The sequence below is a fragment of the Nymphalis io genome, chromosome 16, assembly GCF_905147045.1.
Source record: "Nymphalis io chromosome 16, ilAglIoxx1.1, whole genome shotgun sequence".
In the NCBI taxonomy this organism is placed as follows: Eukaryota; Metazoa; Arthropoda; class Insecta; order Lepidoptera; family Nymphalidae; genus Nymphalis; species Nymphalis io.
Window position 1 is genome coordinate 6922579 of NC_065903.1, and position 12206 is coordinate 6934784.

The 12206-nt window shown below is 30.8% G+C and overlaps 1 protein-coding gene across 2 annotated transcripts in view; it reads right to left on the reverse strand.

Moving 5' to 3' along the window:
* LOC126774547 (WAS/WASL-interacting protein family member 3) overlaps positions 1-8132 on the reverse strand; it is a 56402-nt gene extending 48270 nt beyond the window's left edge. For both annotated transcript variants that reach the window (XM_050496117.1, XM_050496116.1), the window contains exons 1-2: positions 7880-8132; positions 2723-2935 (exon numbers count right to left, since the gene is read on the reverse strand). In XM_050496117.1, the coding sequence (XP_050352074.1) occupies positions 2723-2935; positions 7880-7975 (309 nt within the window). In that variant the 5' untranslated portion in view covers positions 7976-8132. The remainder of the gene's footprint in view (positions 1-2722; positions 2936-7879) is intronic.
* Between the last annotated feature and the right edge of the window lie 4074 nt (positions 8133-12206).

The window sequence follows — 12206 nt, forward strand, 5'->3', positions numbered from 1 at the left end:
TAAAATAATAAATACACACCATTTGAATATTCACTTGTAGTATTAGTATTAAAGAAACATAACTTTTATAAAACTAGTGACCCTATAAATGTCAAACGTGGCATCGAACCATCCGAAATGAATGCTTCATTAAAGGTCAGCAAGTTGCACAAGATACTACTCGTCCTAACCATAAATTGCAGAATATTTCTTCTTGTCTCAGATCATCGTAATATATTTTAATACTATCGTATTATTATTATACACTAATTTTCTATTGACAGAAAATTATTTAATTTTTCTATAATAAACCGTTTAAAAATAATTACTTGAACTAGTCATGAACATCATTATATAGATCAAACTGAGCTTGTGAACAGGTGCGTTACCTCTTAATATACGTCACAATATAGTTCTGTTTTGTTATGAAATAGACCTTTTAATTTCTCAACCATACTTTTTGCCTCGGATCATTAAGACAGCTCTGTTAGAACCGCAGCTTTGCGTAACGTGAAGATTCAAGGTGATCCGGTGCGGCGGCGTCGCGTCGTGGCACAGCGGACTTTGCAACACAACCATAAGCAAACATACGCTATATAAGTACACAACTAAGCGAATCACAATTACGTCATCAAAATATTGTGATCCATCACAAATAAACAATGGAATCGCGAAAAATATGTTTTTTTTTCTCTCTTATCAAGAAAACAAATTAAAGGCTATTAAATATTACTTCATATGTGTTCAGATAATTCCAACCATATTACACTATGCTATTTTTAAATATCATAAAGATTAAATTTATCTATTCGTAGATTGTCATTTAATAACAATGGCAAAACATATTCCCACGGTTCTCTTGTGTCTTGAATGTAAAAGAATCGACAAAGCTAAGCCCACGGGTCAACAAACTAAAATAATAAAATATACCAAATGTTTTGAACCAAAGTAAAGTTGTGTAAAAGCACCTTGAAGTTATCTGCGCAATATTAAATTAATTTACATAGCTAAAGCAAAATTAAGTTTAACAAAAAATATATTGAAATCCTTACAAAGTACCTAGATACATTTAAACAATCTTAGAATAAAAGTTTCGTATTCTACACAATCTGAAAATACAATAAATCAGGGTAAGAGTAATGAAAGGGCGTTATTGACCAAGACCGAATCCGTCATCCACCAGAAAATTGCAACTGAATTTAAAGTGACGCTTCGACTATGCTAGTCACGAACAACACTCGTGAGCAAAATAAGTCGCCGCCGTCACCGGGAAGAAAATACGACGTCTAACGTGAAATTCTGACGACAAAAACTTTCCAGGACCGAGAGAGAAAACATTAATTTTTATATTTCTTAAGGTCTAGTAAATTATATACAAACGTATACTTATTTTATTTTAGTCATGCATACATTTGTGATTTGTTTTTTAAAAATAATTTTAATCTATTAGATATAGTTTCTCATATACAGAATCAATCAGGAAAAACCTGTATATTTAATTTGAGAAAGAGAATTAAGAAAGTTTAATAAAATATATCAAATAGGTGATAGATATTTTTATATATACGATGGCCTTTCACTCACATAGGCCAACCAATTAGTATCTAGTTATAAAATATTTAATTTATTTCACTAACATGCTCACATTTAAAACTTCTAGAAATATTGGTATCATATAATGTTCAGGTATTAAATCTTCCCATACTAAATAAAAACACTTTCATTTGAAATTTGTTAATCAAACATAAGAAACACGCGAAGATGAATGTTATAACCGTACAATATTCCAATGTTTAAATTATGACACATTCAAGTACATAATCGTGTTTATTTTGAGCACGAGAAAGACATTCAAGGTTTATGATATCTCAATCGTACAGGTTACTTTCTTTCCATTTCTCCACAGCATTATTGCAACGACTAATGTTTGTAATTACATAATGATCGACCTTTCCCAGTCATTATCTACAAACCATTTATGAACTAATAGTAAAATACTTTTTTTGAATAAAACCTCTATATCGACGACTATTAACTTCACTATTTTTACATGTTCGTTGAAAGAAAATATCAACACTGAAATAACTCCATATATTTGTCACGAATGGTAATTGAACTCTCTTATTTTGAAGTAAGAATGAGTGCGCTACATTCTCCAAAGGTACAAAGACGGAGAACATTTTCTCTTAGCTGCATTAAACTTTAACCTGTACTAAATTCTCTCGAGCTAGTTCAAAAGTTATTGCTTAAAGATAAACTTTGTCTTTATGCGCTTGTTAACCAACTGTACTAAGTTTTCAATCAACATTGAGGCTCCTAGTGGTACGAATATGTTCGAGTTGGGATATTCAGCTACATTTATTAAAATCATTTTTTATGTTCATATTTGTGTAATATATTTGTATATTCTTAGAATCGATATATTTTAAAATATATATTAAATTTATATTAATAAACAACTTAACTTCGTTAAAATAATCCTAATTCGTTGGTCACATTGTAATAGTAAAAATATTTATAACTGATGTCAGAAACTATGTCAGAAGGGCAACCCATACCATTTGGTGTTTACTGTCGTGTGTTAAGTGTAAAGTACCTTGTTGTGTAATATTTAAGAAAAAATATATTTAACCTTATTTAATTTTCATTCGACCACTTTATAATCAACCCAAGAACTTCAAGACTATTTATCTTCCCCCCTTTTTTATCTACTTTAATTTTCTGGAATTTAAAATGTACTTACAGGCATCAGAGCGTCGTTTCCATATGATCTTCCCTCTAAAGCGAGCTCCTTGTCAAGCATGGCATCCAATTGCTCCAGTTGGTGACATGAAGCGCGCGCTGATACCCAGCTGGATGCCAGGATGAAAGAACCGAGGATGAAAGACGCGGCGACCACAGTCAAAGCAGCGATACGAGCTATTTGCACTGATGACGACACCCTCTGACGATAGGCCTGTGAATATGTATAAAATCATAATGTGTCCATTTGTTACACTCACAAAAGAAAAAAAACATATAAGATATAGCATATATTTGTTTTTCTACTAATATCATCTTCCACAAATACGAATATCGCGAATAGTACAGTACAGTAACAGCCTGTGAATGTCTCACTGTAGGGTTAAGGCCTCCTCTCCCTTTTTGAGAAAAAGGTATGGAGCTTATTCCACCACGCTGGTCCAATGCGGTTTGATGGAATACACATGTGGCAGAATTTCAGTGAAATTTGACAAATGCAGGTTTCCTCACGATGTTTTTTTTCCATCGTATAGCACGAGATGAATTATAATCACAAATTAAACACATGAAAATTCAGTGGTGCTTGCCCAGGTTTGAACCCACGATCATCGGTTAAGATTCACACATTCTTACCATGGGTCATCTCGTCTTCGGCCAATGTCGCGAATAATACGTACTAAAATATTTAAATTTTTTAAACTAGTAGTGACAGTAAGAACTATAAGTTGAAAATTAAATAAATGGATTTCAGCCACTATTGCAAGAAAAATATTCGTATATAAATTTAAGGGCGCAGTCATTTTATTTAGATTTCGCAAATTAAAATATTAGAAATACAGAAGTATATATACTTTATAAAATACCATGTAAGTTAACTGTCTTAAACAATACTTCACTGTATTGAATTAACGTATTATATTGACACAACTAAATAAATATGTAATTTACTGAAAGTTAATGTTTGCCCTATGCTGTTGAGTGAATATGTTCTTTTTATACGTTAAAAAAAACTATCCTATTTAGCATATGTATTATAAATAACAAAAGTTTATCAAAATAAATGTTTACTTCAAAAACTAAAACATTTTTTAATAAAGTTTAACTCGAAATTCATTTAAATACGAGTAGACGTAAATTTTAACATTTAAACGCTTTAAAATTTGAACATCAACTATTTCCAGAATTTAAATACAAGCTGTAAAATTACATAAATTTAGAACGCTTTTCAACAACATTACTGAGCAGTTTTCACAAAAACTGGACTAACGAGTTCTATGATATAATTGTTTAAAGGTTTTTTCATAAATAATTATATTAGGGACAAAACAACTACATATTCATTTGTTATATTTCATACTACAGCTATATGAAAATATTTCAAGGCATTTCCATCAACAAATAACACCGAAAATTAGGTTCCCATATTTTTTCCGTACAATACTACTAACAGTTCAAAAATATATACCAAATAAAACGTCGCGAACATTTGCTGTCTGATATGATTTTTTGCATTCCTTATTGACATTCATTGGAAAAAAATAATAAAATGTTATCTTTGTAATCGACTTAGCCTCAAATATCTTATTCTCAAAGAACCGAATATTTCTAAAGTATTAAAGAATCAGTTATTGAAATTAAATTTGGTATAGCACAAGTATGAGTTAACATATAAAAAAAATTGATATTATATTTTTACATTTGAATATTATAAATATTGCATTTTAAAATTATATATAAATAAAGACGAAACTGCAACTGCAGTCTATATGAATGTACCCTCAGAGAAAGCGCTTCCACTGCGCTGGAAAACTGTCCGTCTTCCGAGAGCAGAACGATGTCAATTTTTAATCTTCGTAATTCGTTTTGCAAACAATTGTCACTGCTAAGCTGAATCGAATTTAATTTTTACAATAGATTAAACTTTCTGTATCATTAACTGTGAGGAAGAGTAAATAAAATCATTATGTAACAATGAATAGGCAAATATCTTAAGACACTGTAACGAAAATGTTAAATAACGGGGACACGCATATTTTCGCAAATAATTCGTTGATTAACTTTTAATTTGATTTATATAATGAGTAAAACATTAAATCATTTGCCTTATTAAATGGTGTTTGACTATGAACTAATTTAAAAAAGCACTCGATTTAAGTCTTGATATAGTCTAAAGTATTTAACATAAGGTGGACGTCTAGATATTAAAATATATACGATTTTAAACTTTAAGTTTATCACGTTTAGGTTTTTATTTAAATGCAATTCTTATGTAGAACTCTACGAGACCTTCGGCTTTATTTAACGCTTCATTCTTTCGTTCATTCGTTCAAAGAGATCTTTTTGAACAAAACAAAGCCTATTTTCATTTAACCTAACTAAATTACAAAAGAATAAGCGGTGTGTTAATGAAGACACGGAAAGAAAAAGGAAATCGATGTCAACTCCTTTCACGGCCAAGCGATGGATCTCCAATACCTACATTACTGTACAGTTTCTTTAAAGCTATATATATGCTAAGAAGTAGTAAAAAATAAGTTATTATTATTAATTTACAAAGAAAATAATCTGACCCATAAAAGCTGACTTCATTTATTTCAAGTAGAAATTGTTTTTATAACAAGTATGCAAGCTATATGTATATAGCTATATAGCTATATATATATAATAGGTAGGTAATATTCAATTATTTTTAATATAAACATTTTTGTAAACTTGCATACATGATTGCTATATTATTGGTCTCGTCGTAAAGACTTCAACGGGTTCTTTAATGATATTTATTAAAGACAATTTAATTTAATTTAATATTAAAAAATGCCCATATATTATCAACATATTTTCTATTTAATCTCCAAAAATACTAGTAGCGGTAAACCTGCAATGCAATTATAATTTCGAAAATTACATTCTTCATATCAAAAAATAAATATTTGTTATTGTTCGCTTGATTCTATTTATAATTATATAAATATTCGAAGTTAATTTACGAATTCGAGAATGTAAACAAAGATTTTATATAGAGTTGTTAAAAGTACAAGGATGTGACGCAAGCATCATTGTGTCCAATGCGACTTGGTCAACTACGCCAGTAACGATTTCATTATTCTACGCTACTTTTTATTCCAAGTAGGTATTATAGGGTTTTTCCGATCTGCTTAACATAACATTTTAATATTAATCTCGAACGTCGAATTGTCGTGAATTTATGTTTATGAAACATTACATTTATAATAGTTTAAAGTACGCCTCATATTATATCTTAAAAGTATTCTTTTTGTGCTATATACGTTGAAGTATATTAATTTTAATTGAATTTAATTATGAGACATAAAAGTAGTCCCAAAAAAGTTTAATATTTCATTTTTATTGTCTATTATTACTTCACACACACAAACAAATAGAACAACTTGTCTTGATGCATTCAGTTTAAAAACAAATTATATAATTAAATTTTCAAATACAATGAAACGAAATCAAAATATGTATATGAAGAAAAAAATGTTTATAAATTCAATTGGCCTATGTTGTCGCGTGACCCACTGTAATTATATAATATTTATTATAATGATGAGTAAGAACAATAGAACAATGAATCTCCCACATTTATGGGCACATATTTCATCACAGTTCTCAGAAAGGAGCAAATCTTATCTTGTTCAGTGTTGATTCGAAAAACATTAACGTTTTCCTAACAACCTAAGAACGACGTTTCATGGTTTAAATTGGTTTGTTATATTTTAAGAAACACAAAACAACACTTTGAGTGATTAGTCCAATCTTCAAATTAATTTTACTGTACTGTAACAGCCTGTGAATGTTCCACTGCTGGGCTAAAGGCCTCCTCTCCTCTTTTTGAGGAGAAGGTTTGGAGCTTATTCCACCACGCTGCTCCAATGCGGGTGGGTGGAATACACATGTGACAGAATTTCAGTGAAATTAGACACATGCAGGTTTCCTCACGATGTTTTCCTTCACCGTAAAGCACGAGATGAATTATAATCGCAAATTAAGCACATGAAAATTCAGTGGTGCTTGCCCGGGTTTGAACCCACGATCATCGGTTAGGATTCCCGCGTTCTTACCACTGGGCCATCTCGGCTAGTTATCAAAATTTTACAATAACATAAAAATTTAAATCACGATTATTTTTAAAAGTAACAATACGTCTCGTTTGTCTTAATATGAATACCTCATCATATGAAATTGTTGTACATATTTATATTTATTTCTTTAAAAAAAAGAATGAACCTTATGTCATTCAAAAGATTCTGTACAATATATAAGCACGACTTGTAACAAATACCGAATAGACGAATATCGATTACACACGATACATATACTTTTAGATATTTAAATAAGAATAAAATTTAAACATAAAATTTAAAATATATGAAGAAAGCGTGATACTCATGTTGTAGGGGTTTCATTAGTATTCATCGATGATTGAATAAGATTATGAAAAGAACCGGTAACGTTAGAACCTCACTCACGTACTAGCGGTTCATCGCATGCCAACTATATATCTATATATTTATGTGCTACCATACCAGGGACACAAATTCGCAATCAAATTAACATATCATCATAACTTCTATATTTAAAAAAGTTGAAATTAAACAGATTAAAGATAGTTTTACATTTATATTACATTTCTGATTTTGTTTGTTCAACTTGTAAATGCTTAAACTATTAGTATTATTTTCTATCGTCTTCAAAGTACTAAGCATATATACATTAAATGTTATTAAAATACATACGTAATGCATACATGTATACATAAGACACCTATGTATAGACGTAAATGATAAACTAATGTTCTCCAATGGACGATTTCACGTCAACGGCTAACAACCGCTGCCTGAGAGAAAGGCGCTTTCCCATCGTTTTACAATATACAGTATATGATTTTTTATATATTCGAATGACTCACTAATCTTATTTCGAAGATTTCATTATCTACGAGCCTTACTTCAAAATTAATATTAACAACAAAAGAACATTTTTTTAACTAATTGAAGCTATTAAAAAACTAAAAAAAGCTTATTAACAAAAGAAATCTCTTAACTTTATAATCGTTTTTAAATATATACAAATTATGTAGATGATAAAAAGTGTCAAAAAATATAATATTGTCGTCACGAATAACGGTATAACTTACCGGTGGCGGCTCTGAAGCACTATAAACTTCAGATGGCGGATATTCCGGTTTCATGGTTATGGTAGCCATAGAATCTGGCTGATGCTCCTTCTCCATCACGATATTGTATTCTTTATAAAAAAATATCTTATTTGGTGGGCGCGCGCGATGTTTGACGTTCTAAACAAGAGTGCGCCAAGTGAATGGCTGTCGGCTCGTTCGGCGTAGGCGCACCGGCTGTGGTGGGGTCACCGGTGCGAGATGGTGATTGTATTGTTAAAGTTGTTGGAATGACGAATGCTCGGTTACTTCTCCATACGCATAAACTACAAGCTATACGAAATATTATCATGGCATCTTAAAGTATCATACAGAGAATTTAGCAATATTCCATTTAAACTTCAAAATATTTAAGTTTAACTTATTGAGCCTACATTTATAACTTATAAGTGTTTAGTTGAAGAACACCAAACGTTGTAAAGTTATCAAATAAAATTAGTTACTTTTTCTATTTAACTTTTTGTGATAAGTTGCGTCCCAAATTATTATATTCCAAGTTATTATAACCAAATTATATTTAATATAAAAGTATATCTACATAGATTTATACTAAAAGTGGGTACACTCTTCTAAACACCGATTACAGAAACATAGATTCCCAACCCTAGTGGTTATTTTTTTTGTCTTATTTATGTACACGATATAAAGTAACCTATTCATTTAAAACACTACAATTGACAATCGGCAAAGATGTCGAGTAATATAAAAACAATAAGAGAACACTTTGTTTACCACTCTTACTCTTTATATACGATATTTTAATTTGAACTTACAATCTATTCAATAAAAAAAACTTTAAAATCGGTTCATCAGCAAAGAACATATACAAAAATAAGGACGAACCCATAATCTAACATTACGATTATAATAAATGAGACGAATCTTTTACCAAAATCAACTAATAATAAAAAATATCTGTTTGTACTGTTTATAAATATAGATTTATTTGAATACTACAAGAAGACACGCTTTCTATTAGCGTCAAACAAACCAATATCTATACATATAATAAATCTGTAACTGATCGCTGTCTGTACATGAAAAATATATGAGCAAAACTATTACCGGTGTCTTTATCAACGCAATAGAACCCAAATCAATGATTGTTAGAATTTTTATCTGTTTGTCTGCACGCTAATCTTAGAAGCGGCTTAACGGTTTTGAGTGCGGTTTCACTAATATATTGTGTATTGTTGATAGCTGACTTTACTAAAATTTAGTGTTTGTTTATTTCAATCGATTCATAAATAATAAAGCTATGTCAATTTAAAGAATCACGTCGAACATTTATTCGATAAAATTGCTATAAAATAAATGTTCTTCCAATGTAAATTGAACTCAAGATCTCATTAAATCAGATAATATTAAATAGGGTTCAGCTTTTACTGTTATATGTCGGTTAACTCGCCCATGCGTAGATATATGTCTATCTTTTAAGGTTGACTATAACCCTTTATATGTGGTAATCAAATTTGTTCTAAAATAAGGCATTATTGAAAAGTCGTTTTAAAAAGGATTAATTTTTATGAAAGACAGCAAGATAAGACCATAAATTTAGTACTTTTTATAGTTTTGATATATTATTACAACGGGTAGTTGCGAAGGTTGTATAAAAATACTCATACTTATTTTCGGTTTATAAATAATTTTTTGAAGCCGAGATGGCCTAGTGGTTAGAACGCGTGCATCTTCAAACCCGTTCAAACCTGGGCAAGCACCACTGAATTTTCATGTGCTTAATTTGTGTTTATAATTCATCTCGTGCTTGACGGTGAAGGAAAACATCGTGAGGAAACCTGCATGTGTCTAATTTCATTGAAATTATACCACATGTGTATTCTACCAACCCGCATTGGAGCAGCGTGGTGGAATAAGCTCCAAACTGTCTCCTCAAAAGTGAGAGGAGACCTTAGCCCAGCAGTGGGACATTAACAGGCTGTTACTAACTACTAAATAATTTTATAAGTAAAAGGTTATAAGTTAGATAGGTATTTCGTTTCGTTTTTTTTTTTTTATAGAATAGGAAGGTGGACGAGCATATGGGCCACCTGATGGTAAGTGGTCACCAAACGCCCTTAGACATTGGCATTGTAAGAAATGTCAACCATCGCATATAGCCAATGCGCCACCAACCTTGGGAACTAAGATGTTATGTCCCTTGTGCCTGTAATTACACTGGCTCACTCACCCTTCAAACCGGAACACAACAATATCAAGTATTGCTGTTTTGCGGTAGAATATCTGATGAGTGGGTGGTACCTACCCAGACGGGCTTGCACAAAGCCCTACCACCAGTAGCATTATTATTTAAATCTTTTAAGGTTGACTATAACCCTTTATATGTGGTAATCAAATTTGTTCTAAAATAAGGCATTATTGAAAAGTTATGCGTTGCCGCATATATATTTTTTTCATGGTTTTGTTAAATTTATACTTAATCGGTTAGTTTGACAAGTGAAGTAAAGCCATAAATATATACAAATAAAAATTAAAAATAGTACAAATCGTGACCGCGTGGAATAGTGGCAAGAATGCTAGCAGCAATTATCCCTTTGAATCGCAATTCCGATTCTCTGGGCGAAAAATGAACCAGTTGGTCGGTTAGTTTATAATAAGTACTTTTAAAAAAAAGATTTACGTTTTAATGGGAATGATCCAGGAGCGGCAAAAAACGAATAAATACTAATTATCCACGAAAATAAAACTAAATATGTTTTATATAGTGAAATATTATACGCGGGTGAAACCGCGGGCACTGCTAGTAGACAATATAAACCGTTAGGTAGAAACATTTACGAATACACAACAAACAATTTTCGATTCAGCCTTGAAGGGATAATTGTGATGTTGAAGTAGTCACACCTCAATGGAAATCCATGACATGCAAGAAAGAAAATTACGTACTCAATGCATGCTGGTGCTCATATTATTGATGCATCACCATACAAATTACATTCTTGCGCGGCTATTACAGAATTTTCTTCCTTGTTTTATTAAATACGTAAAGACGTCATGTTTGTAGAAATACCTACATAGAATAAGTATGCATTAAAAGTACAAATAAAATCAACTTAATACCTGTATTTTTTGGAATAAGTGGTTTTACTTTCAAAATATAGTGTATTTATACACGTACTATAAAAACTGTTTTATAAACTGACTTTCATGAAGCTTTTTAGATCTTGATTATTTTGCTAATTATCTCGCAACGATAATCGGAATCTGAAAATGTGCAACCAATTTAACGTAAGCTCACATTTAAAGTATTAAACTTATGGAGCTGCGGATAAAAAGTATTGTACAATTAAAACATAAATATTGAAATAAATTAGCCTTTCTTATCACGTTTATGATATAACAAGAGCACATGTCCATAATATGGTTTAATTTTATTGTTTAATACTTAAATTATTACAAATAAATGATTTCGAAATTTTTGAAAACAGAAATTTTATAACATAATTATTAATAATAACGAATTCTACTAAATATAATTAAAAAAGGTTACATAAAAAATAAATAATATACCTAATATAAGCATCTTTTAAGACTCTGTAGGTACCTACTTGGATGACCATGCTTCGCTTGTCTGGTATAATTAGGTAAATAGTAATGATTTTTGCGGAAAAAAATATATAATCATTTTTTCCTAAATAATTTTATTATTTTTTATTTTTTATAGAATGGAAAGGCGGACGAACATATGGGCCACCTGATGGTAAGTGGTCACCGACGCCCTTAGACATTGGCATTGTAAGAAATGTCAACCATCGCTTACATAGCCAAGGCGTCACCAACCTTGGGAACTAAAATTTTATGTCCCTCGTGCCTGTAATTACACTGGCTCACTCACCCTTCAAACCGGAACACAACAATATCAAGTACTGCTGTTTTGCGGTAGAATATTTGATGAGTGGGTAGTACCTACTCAAACAAGCTTGCACAAAGCCCTACCACCAGTATGCACAATATTATTCTTATATAGATAAACTTAAAAAGCCTTATATACAAACAAAATTTGAACCCAATTGTTAAAGCCCGAGATACTCAGATGAAATTTATGTATATACTTTATACATATACTAGAATTGCTCATTTAATGTTATAAGATTTACATATTTTTTTTCTAAATATTGTAGTTAGTACACGAAGACGCGCCCCATGATTACTGCTTAAATTGCACACTACTGTAGTTATCGTGGGACGTGAATTGAACTATCTATACTCGCACTTTGCGCCTTATTTCGTCATGAATATATGACGTCTATGAATTAAGTTAAAGTTGTAA